The following is a 21890-nucleotide window of genomic DNA, read 5'->3' as shown; positions in this document are numbered from 1 at the left end:
CTTGCTATTTCTTTAGTAATTATCAATTAACACCCCCATTCTTCATCCATAAGCCCCACCTTGCCCTTGCTTCATTCAGGAGTTGACTTCAATCACTCATCCATGTGTGGCCATGAGTGGTAGCTACTTACAGCAGTGGTCTTGAATTATGTCTTCCTTGATGTGCTTTAAGTGTCACTGAATAGTATTTCTTTTACCATCCCCCTAAAAATCTCTGAATTTCTGTCCATCATGTAAGTAACTGAGCGTTGTCGGTGTCACTTAATGTAATCAACACAGGATTCCCTGGGTTCAAATCGTAGACCCATCACCTCCTGCACTGCCTTGGGCCAGTTTAAACATCCTGAGTCTTGATTTCTCCTACATCAGTGAGAGGTTTACTCAAAGAGATCCGTCCAATGCCTTCTACACAGCATAGACTGAACACACACGAGCTGTTACTAACAGTCATACTAACTTCATACTGTACCCAACTGTATATGTTTTAATAAAGGTCACAGGGGACACTGTCCCATTTCAGTTTAAGTAGATTCTTGGCATTTTCTTATACTGTGATGTGATAGGCTCTTGATCCTTCCCCAAAATGTCACATAAAGACAATTCAAAATTTGATAGATATTTATCTTAGGTGCTGGAGACACTGAAATTTGCATTTTTCTCTGTTCTTCAAAAGGTGGAAATAAAATGAGGCCAGAGAAGCACAGTGAAATCCTGGGTTACTCAGAACTTAATCAAGCCTGTAAAACAGTCACTCAAGTGGGGTTGCCCAGAGGTCTCCCCGCTCCTGCTTGGAGGATTTATACTTGCTTAACAGTGTGGTATCATTTCTGTCCCTCCACTGAACCGCTTCTTCTTAAATCAGTCCTTAGTGTTTCATGCACTTACTGGCCATGTAACGACTAGTCCAGACCAGAGCTCGGGATCTGGAGACTGTCGTATATACCACAGGACCACGGGGCGATGACTAGGATGGAACTGTGTGCCGTGGTGGCCCAAGTACAGGAATAGTGAACTTTCAGGAGGGTAAATTGGATGACTTAGTTGTCACTGGAGCATCTCAAGGAAAGCAAAGCTGTCACTGAAGGAAGCTTCTGGGGACAAAATGTATACTATAGGAAAAGGGAAGTGAGGGTGTAACATTAGAGGTCAGAGTAGCCTAGTGTGGTCAGCAGAGAGCAATCACTGTGACTGAGTAAATCTGAGACTCCCCAGAACGTACCCTCCCGACTCGGGTGTTGTGGGAAGCCTCACTTGGGCCCTGGGTCCTCCCTAGGCTATCAGGAAGGTTCAGTAGGTTGATGGTTGATTAGGACTCACCTGCACCCCAGGTCCATGGATGCTACCACCACCACCCCCTCACTTGGGAGCTGGCCATGCGCTAGTCAGGCTGCCATGGGAGACCCTGCCTCAGCACAGCGCCAGCAATAGGCTGTGGACACTCAAACAGAGCCCTGCTGGGTACAGTTATGCTTGCAGCCTCAGCTGTGGACTTTCCTGGGGTTTGAAACACGCTAGTGTCTCTGTCTTTCAGAGGCAAGAACCTCCATTCACCCTGCGGTGATCATATCAAAAGGAGACTTCCTCTCATAGCGGGCCATCCCCATCACTGCTGTGAGCGTTCTCTTGCTCTCTTGATTTTTGTTCTTTTTAGCACATGTTTGCATCCATCCCGAGGAGCTGGCACACAGACACAGCACAGTTTAGTCCTCCTTATGTCCCCGTATTCCCTCACTTTGTCCTCCCTTCACCTTCTGGTCCCCTTCCTGTTTGCAAGCGATCTATTCCTGTAATTTCCTTTTATTTTGTTCTTTTACTTTGCAGTTCTCATATCAGAGAAATTTAAGCTTGTGTGATATGTAAGTGTGTGTGTGTCTCTGATTTATTTCACATAACAGTGTGATCTCAAGATGCATCCATCCCAACGAATGCCTCAAATATATCCTTCTTTGAGGCAGAAGAGCACTCCATTGTGTGGAGGTGCAGCATTCTCTTTATTCATTTATCTCTGCTGGACTCGCTCTCCTGATTTAAAACAAGACTATGAAACTGTGAGAGGGTGACCCAAGTTTCCACGATGATTTTGATCCCTGATCTTACAGCAACATTCCTGTTCCAGCTGCAGACCATGGGGATGTAGCTGCCTGAGTAATCACCACTGACAAAAATGTTACTTGCCTTGTGAGCCTAGTATTCCCTAATTTTGCTCCTTTTCATACTTTAAATGTGTTCACATACATCTGTGGTGGAGTCCTGAGAGGTAGAGGAAAAGATGAGTACGATCATGAATGAGTGCCGTTGGTTACTGAGAGGATCTCTGGTGTTTCCTGCTAAACTTGGGACAAGTATTTCTGATATGAATTCATAGTTGTGTTTTCTTTCAGTTCTTCCCTATTTGGCATATATCTTGTAGATAAACTGGGATAGACTTTGAGTGGGCACAAGTTAAAGTTGGGCCAAAAGGAAGTAGAGAGACCACACTTACCTCCACAGAATCAACCTGCCCCAGACAGGGAAGGAAGCAGGGGGAAGACTTGCCTAGTGGGATCAGACCAGAGAGCCAGACCCAAGGAAAATACTCCATCCGAGGTGCTCGTGATAGGATGTTTTGACAAGTGATTTCCTACTATGGAATGACTTTGGCTGCTGCAGTATCTTTTCAGGAGAAATAATAATGATACTAGGAATAAAACAGAAAAATTAACCACCTGCCTACAAACTAGAAATAATCATGAAAAGAGACTGGCACTTGGCCATAACCTCTCAATTATGGGAAAAGAGCATACTAGAGATATTTTTGTTAATGTTACTTTGAGAAGCTGTGCTATCCTAATGGAAATAAAGAAAAGGAAAGGGATAACTTTAAATAAACTTTTCTTGATTAATTCTATCATGATTTTTTAAAATTTTATTTACTTTTATTTGTACATGTTTGCAATCCTTAATAATTACATTCACTGTAGAGGATTGGTATATGTATATAACACACTCCAATTCCTCTTTTTCTCCCTCCAAGCTCCCTGGATTTTTTTCCAGCATCAGACTCATTTATTTCTCTTTTAAGACATTCTATAGCTAATTATCATATATACAGATTGAAACCAGTCAAACTGATCAAAGAACACATGAACTACATAAGACAATTGTACTGAATTGTAAGGCAAAGTGTACTTTTGCCTTTTTTGCTTTTATTTACTTATTTATTTTGAGACAGGGTCTCCCTGTGTAGTTCAGGCTAGCGTTGAATTCACGATATAACTCAGGTTGGCCTTATACTTGCAGCAATCCTCCTGTTTCAGCTCCTTGAATGCTGGGATTACAGGAGTACACACCACCATGCCTGACTCAAGGACACTTTAAAATATATTCTCCACACTGGAATATAATACCTTTTTCCCCTCTTTTTTTCTGTTATCTGTCTTTTATTTCATTCTTAATGTGGTCTTGAGGTACATCATTTTTTTACAAATGACTGAAGTTTATCCCTTTTGTGACAGAGTATGCTTCATTGTATATAAATACCCCATATTTTATCCTTCCATGTGTTGATGTCTTAATATGCAAGTGTGATTTTCCAGCTGTCGGCACTATTTATTCTTTTTTATATTAGATTCTTTTTATGTGCTTTTTTATACTAAATATTTTTCTTTTGAGAACAAGAGATTAAATATCTTTCTTAATATTCCTATATAATATAATGGCTGGTATTGTTTTACTTTGTTTCTGTTTCTCTGTTCTTTTCCTTAACCTTGGTATGTGTGTTGTACCTTGAATATCTCCATATAAGTGTTCAAAAAATAAGGGGAAAAAGAGAGAGAGGTGACTGTGAGTTTGAGGGTAAGGGCACAGCAAGGGCCACCTGAGGCACAAGCCTGTGATGCTCACTGAGGGCACTGGGCTGCAGGGGAGTGTAATGTGCCCAGATCTTTATTTCGGAGATAGCACTACTTTCTAGCATTATGAAGGAATCTCTGGGAAGATACAAAATAGGAATTTCTTCCCTTTCATAGCAAGAGCAGTGGACGGAGGTAAAATCTACTTGGTGCTGTTACTGGTTTAGGGGAGACAGGCAGAGGGAGGAACCTTGGCGTAGGAGGCAATGTTCCCCCTTCCTGAAGAACTGACCTTCATGTAAACGGACACGGGGCCCACACTTGTAATTTCTGACTTCCCGTGCTCAGTCTAGTACTTTTGGCTTAACAGTCAACTGAGCCCCTGTTAGGAGATCAGAGCCCTTCAGGAAACCCATGACCACGTTCAGTTCCATAAACACTCAGAATCCTTTCAAGGATCAGATCAGAAAACTGCGGGAAGCAATGCTGATGGCACGAGTTGTTGTGAGATGCATGGCCCATCCTAGTACCAAAGACGAAATCCTAAATGTCCTAGAGACTACTAACAAGTCAGAGAGTGTCAGAGGAACAAGGCAGATGTCAGTACATGGCACAGCGTGCGACTCAGAAATGGCACTGTCATTTTCGAAGTTAACAAACCTGCTTATCTTTTGATTGGATATCAGGGTGGTATTTTTGTAAAATTAAGGATGCTGCCTTAAAATGAGCACACGCTCACTTGATGATGATTAAAAATAACATCATAAATAATTTGCCAGATGCTGGGGAAGGTGTGAAAGGTGACATAATCATCTTATTCTTCAATCAACAACATGAGGCAGAGATTCTTACTATCCCCTCTTCCAAAGGTATAGAAAGATTGCATAAGTGTCTTGAGGTTTGTCAGTTCTTAAGGACTGGAACTCTGGTTTACTGCCATCACTGTGGAGGTGGTGGCAATTAACTTAAAAGCTTGTCTTTGCCTATGTTCCTAGATGAGTTAGTGATTAGTTAATATTTTCATTAAGACTGATATACATATGTATTTTTTAAACAGATGTCTAGGATATTTCGACACTCTTCTGGAGGAGGTCGATTCATCAAATCTCATGTCATCAGATTAAGGTACGTAAACCGAGTCCGCAACTTCAAACTAACTACATTATGGTGAGGCATGTAATCACTATGATTGATCAAGTGCCCTGCAAAAACGTGTGCAGAAACAGATATTTCAGAGATCTTAAGTAACAGAGGTCATGCTGTCTAACCATTTGTCACTCACAGTGGGGAGATGAGACAGAAAGTGTTGCATGACAGGAAAGTGTCAACCAGAGAGGAAAGATGCAGGAACGGTACAGATGGTGCTGCTAACATCATCCTACCCTTTAGGCAGAAATTATGCCTTTTTAATGTTTTTTTTTAATTTTAAGCTTATACAACCATCAGTTTATGGCTTTCCATGGTGACTTTTTCTTTAGAAGTCAGTGCATTTTGTTATTATTTTTACGTGTCTTTATTTTAATGCTTTGCTGAGAGGTTTAATTTCTTAATAAATTAAGCATGGTATTATTATCTGATACTAAATTTAATTACTAGAATCCATGCTGAATGCATATATATATATGCTATACATTATCCATATCATATATATGTAATAACAAAATTAGTACAAATATACACAAATCTTCTTCCCTTCTTGTTGGTAAGGTGAATATATGTGAGTTGTTAAATGATGAAGGAGTCCATGCCTTTTTTCTCTCTTGCCCTTCTTTCTTTTTCACATTTTTTATTCTTTTTTTTCCTATTTCTCCTTTTCTCTTTCTTCTTCTCTTCTTTTTTTCCACCTGTCTTTCAAACTAAATTAACCTTGAAAGGCCATTACAGGCTTTCCATGAGTACACATCACAAAATAGTATATATTTGAATCATTATTTAAATTATTTTTGTCTATAAACTGTTTTCCCTAGTGGCTCAATTATCAGCTGATCATGGCAGCACTTTCATACAAACAAAGTGTATTTTACATCCTTGGTTCAGGACTTATTCAGAGGGTCAGAAGTGGGGGCCAAGCAGTAGGCAGTGATGGGTACTGCGAGTGAAATCACCCGCTGAACTTCCTGCTTCTGGCTGACAGGCAAAGCATGAGCAAGAGCCTGGAAACTGCCGTGGGAAGTGTCTCAAGGGCCAGAGCTAGAAATGGGACACGTCATTTCTGCTCCCATCTCACTGGTCACAGTTCATTAAAGAATGAGTGGAGACTTGAAAAGAAGGTAGAAATGCAATCTAGCTCTGTGCCCACCAGGCAAATGAGACTGGGTTTGGTAAACAAGTGTTTCACACATCACTGAGAAATAATGACCTTGAGAACAACTGTTACTCAAAGACTTAAGAAGCAAATCCTTTGAGTGCATGTCAAGCCTGAATTTATGAACATCTCCTTCTACAAAACCCTCTGAACTATGAGCCAAGGAAACGCAGAAGATGATTTTTCCAGGCCTGTATCTCACCAGCATTTCTAGCATGTTGCCTTTACTCCCCCAGGGCTTCTAACTCCTCCAGATCATTTTACATCCATTCCAATTCCTTCATCAACTGGTGGTTTTAAAGTCTTGTGTGCACGCATATCATCCATGTGTTTCATTAAATGTACTGAGTCCTAAGAGGTAAAGAGTTTGTGAGTAGAGAAATGGCATTGTTTGCCTGTGTTTTGCCCTCAAGTCCAGATGAACACGGCGTGAACGTTCTCATGGTGCTCATGTTTCGGTACCCGTCCACTGACAGTGTGGAGCGAATCAGGAGGAAGGTGGAAAGGACTTTATACCAAAGTCTGAAGACCAGGCAGTTGCTTTTTACTATAAGTAGGCCATCACTTAAACTCACACGTAAGCCTTTGATTTTTATTTGCCATTTTCTAGTTTCCTCGTCTGTAAGTCCTTTATTTTCAATAATAATTAGACAGAAGTATTCTCCCATTAGAAGAATTCATCACTGATAAACATCAGTGTATAATTTTCTAAACCTTTTTATGTTTCCTCAGCCCAATCAGAAAATAAAATATTCTTGGGTTTTATTTTCCAGTACAATTCGACAATTTGAGCTAAATATCAACCAGAGTAGAGAGTTATTTACATATTATTTGGTCATGGAAAATTCCATGCCCTCTTACAAGTATGGATACTTTTAATAACTACAATATGGATACCTCAAATAATTAACATTTCAATTAATGAACATTTGAACAAAAATAATATGAAAAAGAAATATAAAATTCTTCCAACTAATTCTTATTTTATCCTAGCTATTGACAGTAAGAAGATGAGGAATCTTCTCAACAGTCGTAAGTTCCAAAATCAACAGTTAACTCTCTATTACACTGTAAAATAATGAAAATAGTTACAGAAGAGCTAGAAGCACTATTTCCAAGTATTTTCTCTCCTTTATGTTTTCATAAACCAAACTATTAGTTCTTGTATATTTTATTATTTTTTGTATCGTAAGTGTTAAATTTATAAATTCATGCCAAACGTAATTTTCCATAAGCTATGAAATATGCTTTAAAAATTATACAATATTCTAGATGTTATATTAATATTGTCTTTATTTCTCTTTTAATATCCTCTCACAATTCAAAAGAGTGCTTTTACTGATAACGAGTTATGATTTTTCTTCTGAAGTTTTTTGTTTTCTTGCATTTTATTGAAATTTCTCATTTTCTACCTCTCTCACAGCCCCAACCCCTATACCCAAGCATGTTTTGAGTCTTTTATGGACACAGATAGACCTATTAAAATGTTGTAAGGACACTATCAAGTCTTTTTAAAGATAGTTTTAAAGCCTAATTTACTGAAGGTTTGAGATTAGGGAATAATAGTTTATTTTAAACTAGACCTTTAAATCCTAGAAGATGAAGAGATCATTAACATCAAAGGCAAATCCTGACCTAAGCTCAACACTGAGCTCTCTCTCATTAGGTAAAGGCTGCTGGTTTGGACCTGGACATTGCTCATTTCCTGCCCTCTCTCCATCTCTTGCCAGCTGGGTGACCTCCATCAATGCATGCTCCCTCTCAAAGCCTTAGTTTCCTTATTCTGAAACTTGAGAAAACCTGTAAGTGTATCGAAAGCATTTAGCAGAGGACCTATACATGTTGATATTCAATCATCTGTTCCTTGATGAAATAAAAGTCAAAATGCCTGAAAAACTTCCAACAGAAAGTAAAGCACCTTTTCTGAAGCTTAGACATGTGCTGTGTAGTGAACTGCCACAGCACCATGTCAGGAAGTGAATCTGCAGAGGGAATAATTCCCCTGTATCTACCAGCCCCTTATAAGTCTGTGTTTCACCAGTCTGGCCAGTCTGTTCATTTCTTGAACCTCACCATCAGCTTAAAAACTCCTAGTTTGTGTCAGTTTCTATTTCCATTCTGCCTCTGCCTTGTGTGTTTCCCTCAAAAATGCCACAGTGCTGAACTCACTCCTCCTGCCAGTAAAAGGCATTTTAGGGAATCACTCAGTAAAACTGAGTAAGTTTCCCTGTGCACAAATCTATTGTGTTCTCAATTAAAATTTTCTTTGCTCATACTTAAGCTCGTTTATGACTTCATAGTCTACTTTAGCCATCTAGAGATGCTTTATAACAGAAGTCAGCCTTGGACTGAATTCCTTGAAACTTTAGTAAATATTTCTTCTGAACAGAGGTGCCCACAGGGAACTTCAGAGGCTCAGAGCAAGGCAGACTGGGCGCTGGTTTCTCTAAATAGCGTCCTCCAATATAAATTAGGATTCTGTTTTTTCCTTTTCCTGACAAACTAACGTGAGTGTCCATGGCAGGCTGTGGGATAAGGATGACACCTTCAAATGTACCACTGCCGGCATCCTCCTATACCATGAGGATTGTGCAGGGACAGGAGACGGCCATGGACGGAGAGTGGCCGTGGCAGGCCAGCCTGCAGCTCGCAGATGCGGGCCACCAGTGCGGAGCCAGCCTCATCAGCAACACGTGGCTGCTCACAGCAGCTCATTGTTTCCGAAGGTACGTCCATCAGGGGAGCCTTGAATGCCCTGCCCCAGTTTTCTCCTGCCAGTGATTCAATGTGCAGGAAAAGCCCAGTCTCCTGGGTCTGTTCTCCGACCCCTCAGGGTAGACACTGCTCTGTCCCTGAGCACACTCCACCCACTCTGTGCCCATCCATGATGCTTTATGTCATCAATGGTTTCCACCATGTATTTCCTCCGTTGCCAAGATTCTAGTGCTATGGGTACTACTATACATGGATCATTTTAGTGTAAAGACTATCATGCTGTAACAAGCTTAATCTCTTCCACACACTCAAGAAGCAAGTAGCCACTTCAGCCTTGCCTTTTTGCCCCTAAATCAGTACAGCTTCCCAGTATCTATATCCACTATTACTCCACAAATGAAAATTTTTATAGATGTCCCTCTTGGCAGCCTCCCTTCTTATTGCAGTCTCCAAGCTGCCTGGTGGACTCGGGTGATTCAGAGAGGTCTGTGAGGTCCTCACACGATGGCAGGGGTGACGTCCAGCCATGCAGGACCACTGTGCTGGTTGTCACTGTCGTGACTCAGTGGTGTCAGTTCACACACATGCACATACACAAACACAAACACACCGTAAAGCCGGGAGATGAGGTGCACGCCCTGTGTTTCTCCCTAAGGTTTTACCACCAGGGTAAAGGAAGCATTTCCTGTAAAGTCTCAATAGGCAAAGGCTCTGAGGAAAGCCCCTTTGCCCGACCAGTCGCATTATTCACAGACTGCAAAAGGAGCCCAACCTAGATGATTCAGGAAGGATTTCTATCACTTTCCTGTGAGTAACAATTCAGATGGTTTCAAGTCACTTGTACCGTTGTTTATGAGACGAGGTGCAGTGAAAATGACCTAATGAATTTAACATGGTTGTCTGTCACTTGCTTACTAGAGAAGACACTCACTTAACATATATTTATGAGTCCAAAAATAGCTAGCATCGTGCCCGAGGTGTGGATTTGAGTTGCAGTCACTTACTAGGACTTTGTGACTTATTCATGTTCACGTAGCTCCTCTGTCTTGGAACAGTTTTTGTATCATCCTTGTTATTTACAACTGATCTGTGGTTTATATAAATTATAAGTTACACATTATATAAATTTTGATAGTATGAGGGGATAGGAATAGACTCGAGGCAGAATATAAGAATGATTGGATGAAATAAGTTTAAAACTTTTAAGGAAAATTTAAGAGGGAGCAAAGAAATCTGGCAGTTGATGGTGATTGTTATGTCAAAGGAAATTTTTGTTTGCTTTTTTTTTTTAATATGGGAGATATAATTCAACAGAGTTGAAAAAAGTGATAGTGATCCTTGCAAAGAAGGATTCCATTTTTGGAATGATATAATTCTATGTAATCTCATAATGTATGAGAAAAAAGAATATTTTGAAGACAATATAGCTATTATGTAACTAGCCTTTAAATTTTGTAAATGTAGTTTTAATTCAGAAATCATTTTATTTTAAAACCTATGTGTAAGACAAATCTTAACACCTTTATTATCTATGAAAAATTATTTCAGTCTTTCTGAAACAGTTTAGGTTGGAGGGAAAAAGTTCTTGTGACCAGGAGACCTGGACCATTTCTTTTTTATCTTAACTGTTTTGAAGTGACTCTTACCGCAGAAGTCCCTAAACTCTGGGTCTCAGTAGCCTTATCCACAAAGCATGTTGACTTGGGTGAGCCTATTACAGGAGGATTCCTCTCTCAGACAATACGTAAAGGGAGGGGACGATTCAATTTTGTTTTCCTAGGTCACGAGCTCCTTATACTATTATATCTCACAGGATCCTCTTATCTAGTGTCTGGATTTCAGATGAATGCTACAGTCCTCAGATTACTGCTTTTATTAAAATCTCCCCTCACTATCTAAATTAACAGAACAGAGAAGAGAGGAACTCCCCTTCCTGTGCTTGAGTTCTTTCTCTCATCTTTGGGACAGTGGTGAATACTGAGAAAGCACTCGCCTTTCAGGCTTTCATTATTCTTAAAAGCTGATAATTCACCAACATAGTCTTCAGTCATAGAAAAGAAAATCCCATTTCAACTTCTGTTTACTTCCTTCTGCATAATTTACCTTCCCCCGTAAAATTTTAAGTTTCTATATATGCCCAGTCATTTTTAATGGGAATAATTTTAAAAAGGGTGAAGTAGGTTTTGGAGAAGAATTGGGTAGGTAAATAGATGACTACAGAGAATTTGCCTGCATTGTGACCTTTTGGGAATCAAATTGCATAAAGCCAGGATTAGTAAGAGGGACTCACCTGGGTGACTGGAAGGGTGGTGGAGGCTAAACTTCCAGTTAGGGAGCTTAGTCCTTGATTACCGGGAGCAGTGTGACCGTAATGGATCAACAACTCAGTGCAGATGAAGGCTTGCAAAGCACACATTGTGCTTAGCATCAAAAATCACCATAGAATCTAGTAAACAAAAGCCAACAACAGTCATAATAGATGAATGAATGGAAGACTCAATTTAGAAGAAACATGCCTCTTAGCATTCTTATTACCTACAGCAAATTGGGATTGCTTTTTATACTTTTCATTGAAATTAGGAAAAAAAAAAAACAAGAACCAAAGAGTTCCTAGTAAGTCAGTAATTTAAAAATTGAAAGTTAAAAAATTGGAAGTTGATCTTACTAATTAATAAGTTGTTAATAAATTGTACACAATTAAGGGCATGAGTCACAAGGAATCTTTTTCCCAGAAAGGTCCATAAATTCTTTCATCATAAGGGTCTTCCAGGAGCATAGTTCTAGTAGTTGGGGAGAACATAGTCTTAATGTTTTTTGAAGGATAAAACTAAGCATCACAAATCTTACCCCTTTACTTTTTATAGGAATAATAACTCAAGTCAGTGGATTGCTACTTTTGGCACAACTATAATACCACCTGCAGTAAAACGAAATGTGAGGAAAATCATAGTTCACGAAAACTACCATAAAGATACAAATGATAATGACATTGCTTTGGCTCAGCTGGCTACCCGAGTTGAATTTTCAAATGTAGTTCAGAGAGTTTGCCTCCCAGATTCATCTATGAAGTTGCCACCCAAAACAAGTGTATTTGTCACAGGATTTGGGTCCATTGTAGATGATGGTAAGTAATTTTAATCTGATTTTCTTTGCACGGGAATGTCTCCAAATTGAACCAGCTTTTTTAGGGAATCTATGTTAAGCTTTTCATTAAAATAATGTTGATGTTTCTGTATAGGTGGCCCAAGACAGAACAGACATCTGTGGGTTAAAAAATAAAAGAAATTTGTATCTCTGATTTCTTAATCAAATTACTGATGCAAAAAAGGATGGGTTAATACAGATGAAAATAACAGATTGTGTTAGATAATATAAGAAAGAACAAAAAGAAAGTATTTAATAACTGTATACTTCCTAAGTGTAAATAGTTTTAAATCACAATCATTTTTTGGCAAGAACTTAGGTCTCTTCTTTACTTTTAATATAAGTTTGCAATATATAATTACATTCACCTTGGGGAATTGAAAACATACATCTATACCACATCTTAATCATTTTTACATACACTGCCCTTCCCAACCCTTCTCCTCTCCGTCCCCAAGTCCTTCTTCATTTTAATGAGAATTTATGATTGTTACAAACATGAATGTTTTGAAAATTCTCATTTTTGTTTGCCAATAAGATTAGCATTTTTATTCTATTTCACTTAAGAAATACTTAATATCTTAAGTATATTATAAGAAATTAGATCAAAACAGGTCAATTACTTAAAGTGAAAACTAAGTATATAAGATTCTATCAAGGGTATCTTAAAGAGACTTGAAGACAAATGCTATTATATCTTAATCTAGTTCTTTTTTGATAAAATTCTATTACTGTGAAGTTTTTCAAACTATCCTAAGCCTATCCAAATCAACGTTGTGAGAAAGTCCTGCTTCTTTTTATTTTCTCTGCCCTTAACTGCTGGCTCATGAACATTCCCCAGCAGCCACACCCAGAATCCCTAACCTACTTCTTTTACAGTTACTCAGCTTCTCCTCATACCCAGCCTGTTCTGTGCTGGCGTCAGATTTCTGGTATGCACTGAGCATTCACTTCATTTCCCGTTCCCATTCCAAGACTATATTCTATAGTATGCTACTATACAGAAGATGTAGTAGTGTACTATAGAATAAACTATGGCAAATAGATTTGTGCAGCTGTGTCCTGGTTTCTACCTATATAGCTTTTAATAAATCAGTAAATCTCCATGACTTCCATTTCCTTATATGAAAAATGTGTCAGTTGGACAAGATCAGTATGAGTTCATAAAAAGAAACATGCATAATATTTTTCATAATATATATGCGATGCACAATACAATATAAAACTAGGGCATATATATTCAGGGCTTCTTGCATGAACTCGTTTAAGATATCATTATGGTTTGAATCTCAAATATTTTGCAAAAGTCGTGTACTAAAGACTTGGTCTCCAGTTGATAGACTTTCGTATGGTGATTGAATCATGAGAGCTCTAACTCCATGGGTGGATTAATTCTCTAATGGACTTATACTTTGATAGTATGATTGAGAAATCCTGGAAATTTAGGAGATAGGACCTACATTGTGGTGGCCAGCGCTTGGAGTCTCTATCATGTCCCCAGGTCCCCTTTCCCTGGTGCTTTTACTCTCTGCTTCCTGGCTATTATGTGATGAGCAGCTTTGCTCTGCCATGACATTCTTCACTGCCACAGACCCAAAGCAATGTTCACAACCACAGACTGATATCTCTCAAATCATGAGCCAAAATAAACCTTCCCTCCTTTAAACTATTTTTTTCACATATTTTGTCACAACAAAGAAAAGTAACCAGCATACACAGAAAAAAAAATTAAGAATAATTAAGTTTAATTAAATTTATGCTTTTGCTCCTAGAACTATATCATTTACCTCCCGTGTCTTACGGTTGGGTTTGAAATATACATTCTTTGTGTAACAGGACCTACACAAAATAAGCTTCGTCAAGCTAGAGTGGAGACCATAGGTACTGATGTGTGCAACAGAACGGATGTGTATGACGGTCTGATCACTTCAGGGATGTTGTGTGCCGGCTTCATGGAAGGGAAAGTAGATGCGTGTAAGGTGAGTGCAAAGTCAAGATCAAACTGTAAAACTTGGCTATTTCTAAGTTTTGTACATATTTACCTGGGTGAATTCAAGATCTAAATTTATTCAATAAGCAAATGTTATGATATTGTTTTTACAGTGTGGCAACACAAAAATTAATCACTTTTTATGCAGTATTTTATTTAATGTAATGAGATATAAGTGGTATTATAATTATCCCTACTTATAAATCAGGCAATTTATATTCTATTCCATGCTTTTGGTTCACACAATTACTTTTATGATCTACTGTTATTTTCTTAAATGCAATTTTAAAAAAAGACAGAGAAACTTGTCCTCTGAAGACCGTGTCATTCGTCTCTATTATCACATTATTTTCCTCCTCCAGTTCTCTGTAGTCTGTCTCATTCTTTGATAGAATCAGGTGTTACTGGTGTAACACCTGAAATAGTTTTCTATCCTAAACCTAAAATGCAGGATCAACCCTGAGAGGTTTAAATGCTGGACTTCTAGCTGCTAGACCTCTTCATCTCCAGTGATCTGTGCTCTTCCTCAGTCTCCTCACGCCCCACGTCACACACTGGGCCTTAGCCTCAAAAATGGCTCCACCTCCAAAGTTACTAATTGCCATCTTCCTACCTGACTACCATCCTTTTCTTTTGCTGTCTCCCTGCTTTCCATCTACTCTGGGGTCTCTGAGTATATTTTCTATGTTACTACTTCATCTCACTCCCAATACATACTGTTAGTATCAAATATTTGTGGAAAGATTCTATACCCATTAATTGAAATTTTTTTTGTATACTGGGATTGAACTCACAACCTCACGTTTGCCAAGCAGACACTTACACCACTGAGCTAAACTTCCAGCTATACCCATTAATTGAAATTGGCTTAATTTCCATTAATTCCTCAAGCCACTTCAGTGTACTTTTTCTGTAAATCTCACCAAAATAGCTGTTCTTAAGCTCTCTGATGACATCTGTGTTCTTAAAATCCACCAAATATTTTGGTTCTATGCTTTTTCTATCTTATAGCAGCATTTAATACTGTTTACCATTTCTTTCTTTTGAAATATTGCCTTTCTTTGGCCTCTAATGATTTTCTACCCCATTTTCTCCCGCTACTCCATATCCAGTTGATTATCTGGATCCACAGACTCTATCTTCTTAAATATCTTTCCTTCTCCATTGTCTCTTCTGCTTTTTCCTCTCCCATCAGACAACTACTCTAGCCCTACTACTTATTTCCTCAGTATCACTTTTATAATTTTAGTAAATTACCAAATGAAAGTCAGATTTATTTTTTTTATTTCAAAGGGAATAAAACAGAGCAATAAAATGAAACAAAACAAAAACAGTAATAGGACTGAAGGAACTCCACCATCACTGCTATATTACATGCTGGTATCCTCTGAATAGTTGCCCAGACCACTGGCCCCAGGCCTGCTTGGTCAATCAAATAACATAAATGTTGGGCTGTTTCCCTGCTTTGGTTATTATCATCTCAGCCTGTGTCGTGTCCAGCTGCGCGTGGATGAGGAGTGGGGAGGGAGGCAGAGGCAGCTTCCTTGCTGCTCCCCTCAAGCCAACAAGGCCTCTGCTGGCCCACGGGGAGGCTGCAGTGCCTCCTCCCTGTTTCTCCCAGTGGCTAGCAGGGCCCCTACTGGCACATTCAGGGTGAGGGCACAATGCTCCCTTGGTGCTTCTCGTGGGGGCCGGTCCTCTGTTGACACATGGGGGACGTGGACCACATTTCTTCCTTATTGCTTCTCCCCAGCAGCCAGCAGAAGTAAGACTGATTTTTAACTAGATGATAATCTGGTCATGTCAAATCCCTCCTTGAAAATCTTCAGTGCATTTTTATAGCCTTACAACAACAACAACAAAAATAAAATAGTAAAAAAAGAACCTCTTAACAAAAGCCCAAGATCTACAAGGCTCCACACGGGGCCATATCATTCCAGCCTCATCACGTACCACCTTCTCTCCCCACACGCCCGAGCCCCATCTACCTGCAGACCCCTCCACGTGCAAGGCTCCCTCAGTCACAGCACGTTTAGAACCCTTCCCTCTGTCTGGACGACATTTCATCCCCACTTTCCTTTTCATGGGCAACCCAGCTTCTTTCAGCAATTAGCTCTGCTTTATTCCAGTTATAATCCCTGATCAGTTGGACTTCCCCGTGGGGTGTTTCCACAAGTACACTCCACTGTTGTAACTTTGCATTTGGGGGGTTGCTTAATAAACTTAAACTTTAAGCATAAGGGCCTATTCAGTTTCAGTCATTATATTCTTAGTATCTATAAAAAATCCTTGTACATATAACAATTGATTTTTAAAAATTACCTTAAAAGCAATTGAAAGAGATCCAGAAGAGTAAAATACCTTGTGCAAGTTCACCTGGTCAGCAATTAAGAGGACTGAGCTGAAGCTCAAACAGTCCAGCTGCTGTGAGAACTCACTTTCAACTGCTACAAGTATATCTCTGTACTTAACTCTCCTTTGTCCCAAAACAGACTTAAAGGGCTTTTGAAAATTCATCAAGGAAACATGAATACCAAGTAGTAAAAAAAAACAAAAAAAGAAAAGGAAACCAATGGTACATTCACTGTAGGTTAAGCTAAGAATATTCAAGGGAAGGCTTTGAAATTTCCTACTTGTGTTATCACAAATAATCTCATGTTTAGCATTCTATATGTTTAAATGTTATTAAAGTCACAAAAATAATACATGTATGCTGAACCAGGGTATAACCATTCCATATGAATAGAGGTTAACATTCCTAAAAATAACAATGCACTTTAAACTTTAACATAAAATCTTAACTAGTCTATGTTCTGGTTCTCTGCTCTATGTAACAATTTCCTTTTTATTTATGGAAAAGAAATAATTATAATGACCATTGTGGTAAATTAAAGGGATCAACAATTTTAAACATATGTTTGCTTTTATTCCAGGGAGATTCTGGTGGACCTCTGGTGTACGACAAGCATGATATCTGGTATATTGTTGGGATAGTAAGCTGGGGACAGTCATGTGCTCTTCCTAAAAAGCCTGGGGTCTACACAAGAGTGACTAAGTATCGAGACTGGATTGCTTCAAAGACTGGTCTCTAGCATGGGTGGTTCATTATTTACATCCATGGCTTGCAGAGCTGAAACTCCTCATCTTGTATATTATTTAAATTCCTATGTTTGGAATTGTTGCTTTGGCTAGATGTCAAAAAACTGTTCAGGACCAGACCAGTACAATATAATGCAGCCTTTGTGTACAAATGACCAAACTCTCCCTATGACATGATGAAGAAGACACAGCAAGTGACAGGTAGCACTAATTCTTCATCCAAAAGAGGAACCAAGGTACTCATTAATAAATAAATGCCTGAAGATACCTTGCCTCTGTGGGAGATGAGGACCATCATTTTTCACAGGCTGTGAGGAGCTGCCAAGCTGTCACAGTCTTAGCTCATGCAATATCTGGGGCACCTAGGATTCTTCTCGTGAAAATCAAACAACAGTCTTTCCTGAAAGTTTGGGGCTTCAATACTTTACAACTGAAGAGAGAACATTTAATGAAAAGAATGGAGAAGCATATAATCTTCGATATAATTTGAACTCTCACCTGGGTTTATATCCCACAGTATGGAACATTATCATTCACCTCAGAAGTTGTCATCTATTTAAATGTTTCTGAACTTGCCATTAGCACCATTATTTACTTAAGCACTCATGTCAGGAAGCGTGTTGTGTCACAAGAAGCACTTCTGAGTTCTTCTTTAACAGGATCTGCCATCCGTGCATCATTCCAGTCATCCCCGCAAGAAGAAAAAGGAGACTCTTGGGAACATTTTTCCATTAGTAAAAGAAGGGTGAAAAACATACTGGATTGCTTGCTAACACAGTTGGTTGCAAATGATTACTAACAGGAAAGACTCTAAATTTTTGATGGAAGGAATCATCGAATCACTTAATTAGAAATCTCTGTATCAGAAGATGACGAGTGGTGTTTTGTTAAGTTTGCAGCTCTCTTGTGTAAAACATGCAACACAGAGCTGGATTTTCACTAAGTGCTGAATAGGTTACCATCTGTTGTCATGCTTTTCACAACAGAAAGCCTCTGGACTCACCTATAACCCTCAAATGTGAGACTTCAATTTGTTGCTCTAACTAGTCAGAAAAAAAAAACTGGCCTATTCATTTCTTTAATGATTGAAGCTTTTGTGTCTTTTTACATGCCTATGTTTATATGCAATTTATTTAAACAAGATAAATATAACTAAAAATATCCTTGTTGTTACAACTCAGTAATATACACATAAAAGGCTCAAGCACACATACTTCTTTTTTAAAAAGGAAATTTCCCCAAATTCTGAATTAATGACTTGTAAAAACTGGAGATCATCAAGAAAAAGAGAGTTAAAAACTTAAATTCTTACATTTACTTAATTTAAATTTTTATGCCTATATATAGCAAAGAAACATCTGAACCTTTGCAAAGAATATTTAGTGCTTTCAAAATGGGCCTGAGTGATGTGGATTTTTATATTAAAGTTAATAAAATCTCTTTTGGTAGATACAGGAAAACAAATCTGTCTACAAAAATTACTTTTCCCTATGCAAGTTGTATAATAATGATTACAGGATTTTGTGTAATTTTATTTATATTTCATAAGACTGTGATAACTTTTTCCGTAAAAGAATCTGTGAAACTGTTTATATTGATTTAATTATTTCTCCTCACTTCCATTCGGTGATAGTTTAACACAAGTCAGAACATTTGTGGTTAAAGTGCATTGCCAACTTGATTGGCTTTAGGATCGCCTTAGCGGTGATGGTGAACATTCTAGAGATGAGTGCCCAAACTGCAACACACAACCCACTTATTTATTGCAAAGTGAAAACTGTGCAATTAAACCTGAATACTGCGGTTTTAGTTTAGAAAAAGCAACTCACAAATTAACATCTTTTCTCTTAAAAGTTAAACAGCACATGTGCTGTAGATTTGCCTTACTTTTGGATGTGTCCAGATGGGCCCTCGAGGTGTAACCTTAGGACTTACAAACAGTCATTTACATTTGCTCTGTGCTGCTGTTGTCTTTGCTGCGTCCTGGGCAGCATGACCTAAGCAAATACCCTCTACTATGCTCTTCCATATTGGTGTTTCTGCCTTGGAGCATACTAACGATGGACTAAACCCCTGGAAACCTGAGCCAAATTAAGCTTCTCTTCCTTTAGGGTGTAGGTGTCGGTTATTGTGTCCTAGCAATGGAAAACTGACTAATATAAGAAACGTGTAAAAAAAAAAATAGGGTCATTGCTATGACTATGCTTGACCATGTGATTTAAAAGGCTTTAGAACTTGCTTGAAGGAGGTTCTGGGAAAAGTCCAGATGCTAAATGGAGAAGCCCTAGACTTCTGTTACCAGAAGCAGATGGGTGATCTCAGCGGTGCTATAACCACAGTGCTGACAGAAAAGCAGGCAGCAAAGCCAAGGCTCAGGTTTCAGTTGGAAACAGGGATTTCACTGACACCTTGAGTAGACCCTATGTGTTTTGTACTCTGGCAATAAAAAAAAGTGTGCCATCATTTTGCCCACATCTTGCAACTTGGTGGGAGACTGAGATTAATGGTGATAGACAAATCGATGTAGGACAGAAAATTTGAAGACATCTCAGCATTCAGGCTGTCACATGAGCACGGTTAGCTACTTTTAACCAGATTTATAGTGATAATTGAGATCAAAACATAAAGAAAAATTTGAAAAACTTAAAACCATGTGTAAACTTGGGGCCAAGAAGGTGTTCAAAAAAATAGTAATATTAAAAAGAAACAGATGACTTTGTATAGGAATAAAAACAAAAATGCCTTGAGTCATCTCATAATTTAGCAAGACTCCACCCATCACAGGCACAGGGATGAAAAAGTATAAATCTTTCCTTTAAGAAGACTTCTTAGGACCTTTGCTTGAGGAAGGACTTCCTGGGGAATTGGTTCCCAGGATTCATTTCACTGAGTTCAGCCATTCAGGCACCCAGAGGCTATCACAGCATGGTCTAAGGAGCCTGGCTGTTGCTTCTGCTAGCAGGAAACCTTGAGATCATCTGTGTGACGTTGAGTTTTACTGGAAAGCAGAATACAGAAGCTATGTAGTCATGGAGGCTTCCACCCAGATTTTAAAAAGAGGGCCAGGAAGGCCAGACAATGAGCCTTCTGAATGGTGACGTAGAGACAAAAGGAATCTGGAGATGTCAGGAACATGGAACATCTGAGGAAATCACAAGCAGTGCACAGAATCAGCCTAAGAGAAAAGACTTGTAGGTTGCAACCAACAAGGTCATCAGGATTGGGCCACCCAAACTCTCTGGCGAATGTATCTCACCATTTGCTTTACAGGCTGGTTATGGAGCTACAGGACTTTGCGTTTGCCCTGCTAATTTTCAGTATTGTTTGGGACTGAAATTTTTCTCATTCCATAGTCTTCCCATTTTGAATCAGAATGTTTACCTTCTACTATTGTATGTTGGGGTATGTAACTTTTTGCTTAAACAAGGATTCACAATTAAGAATTTGCCTTGTGTCTGATAGGAGACTGGCTTGGACTTCAACAATGCTGAGACTTCTGAGACTTAGGGAGAGAGATTATTGTATTTCAGTTATAGATTGGACAGTTGTATCATATTAGTCAGAACTATTACCTCATGTTTATTTGGAAATTAAGTATAGTTTAAGCAGATGTGTTTGAGTATCAAGTTGATGAAAGGTGGGATGTGACAGTTAAGGTAGATTGCTAATTTAATTGGGATATTTCCAGAGGATTATAAAGCACATTTCTGAATGTTTCTGGGTAGGTGATAAAGGTCTGACTTTAGAGTATATATCTGGTTCCTTACCTCTTTTTGGTGTTTTCCCCTGGTTTTACTCCCTCCTTGATGTAAACTAATCATCTTTGCTTTGCTATGCCTCCCCACCATGATATTTCTGCTTCAGAACCAGCTGACCATAACTGAATTCTCTGAAACTATGGGCCAAACTAATCCTGCCCTCCTTTAAACTGTGGATGCCAGTATTGTGTCCCAGAAACAGGAAAGAAAACTGATGAATTCAGAAAAATAAATACAAATATTCACAAGGAAATCTAAGCAATGGAAAATGGATTTTTAAAATCCTATTTTCAGTTTGGCCTATTATTAAATGGTGTTATGGAATCATATAATATTTTTATTTCACATTTTTCATCTTTCAAATGGGACATTAAACTATTTACCTCATAGAGTTTTTGTGAGGCTTTCCAGATGACTAGTGAAGTCAAAGAATATTTAAGACTTAATCAAAACCGTAAGGTTTATTGTAAAATTGTATCAATACAAATAAATGTTGAAAATACATTAATGTTATAAAGAAGTTTTGCTTGTGGTTTAAATTAATCAGTAAAGACACAGTAGGTGTTACCTCTTATGTGGAGACACTATAGTAATATTCCTTATTATGTTTGTAGGAAAAAAGCCAAACAACATGTCAGACTTTTCTTAGAGACAGATCAATTTTATTAGACTGATAGTAATCAAAAGCAAAATCTTAACATAATCTTAGTGGAATTTTGGGTGCTGTAAGAACTAAAGAGTTAGTTTGTAATGCCAGAAAATGATTGAACTAAAAATCTTTGTTAACAGTTGGTTTCACTCAGTGATACACTAAATTCAGCAACAATAAGAACATTAAAAGTGTATCTTTGGAATCTACCTTGGGAGTGTATAAATTTTTTTAAAGTCAGAGAAATAATGTGTGGGAACATTCTTTCATTCAATCATAAAAATGAAAAATGGACTTACTACCAAGCCTGAATTAATGTTAGATTCATAACTTTTAGTACAAGGAAGAATTTCAGAGATTATCTTCATCAATCTTCTTCTATGAGTAAAGGGATATCAAG

The 21890-nt window shown here is 38.4% G+C and overlaps 1 protein-coding gene across 1 annotated transcript in view; it reads left to right on the top strand.

Annotated features, from left to right (window-relative positions):
- Positions 1-21655, top strand: part of Tmprss11f (transmembrane serine protease 11F) — a 73495-nt gene extending 51840 nt beyond the window's left edge. Inside the window, exons 5-11 of the mRNA XM_063240510.1 lie at positions 4888-4955; positions 6549-6712; positions 7129-7167; positions 8660-8861; positions 11715-11974; positions 13831-13973; positions 16918-21655. Coding sequence (XP_063096580.1) covers positions 4888-4955; positions 6549-6712; positions 7129-7167; positions 8660-8861; positions 11715-11974; positions 13831-13973; positions 16918-17076 — 1035 coding nt within the window. The 3' untranslated portion in view covers positions 17077-21655. The remainder of the gene's footprint in view (positions 1-4887; positions 4956-6548; positions 6713-7128; positions 7168-8659; positions 8862-11714; positions 11975-13830; positions 13974-16917) is intronic.
- Positions 21656-21890: the final 235 nt, after the last annotated feature.

Source organism: Cavia porcellus, unplaced genomic scaffold (assembly GCF_034190915.1).
Source record: "Cavia porcellus strain 051 isolate PalLab524CR breed Dunkin Hartley unplaced genomic scaffold, mCavPor4.1 scaffold_30, whole genome shotgun sequence".
Taxonomy (NCBI): Eukaryota; Metazoa; Chordata; class Mammalia; order Rodentia; family Caviidae; genus Cavia; species Cavia porcellus.
Note: the sequence above shows the minus strand (reverse complement) of the source record. Positions and strands in the feature narration are given on the sequence as shown.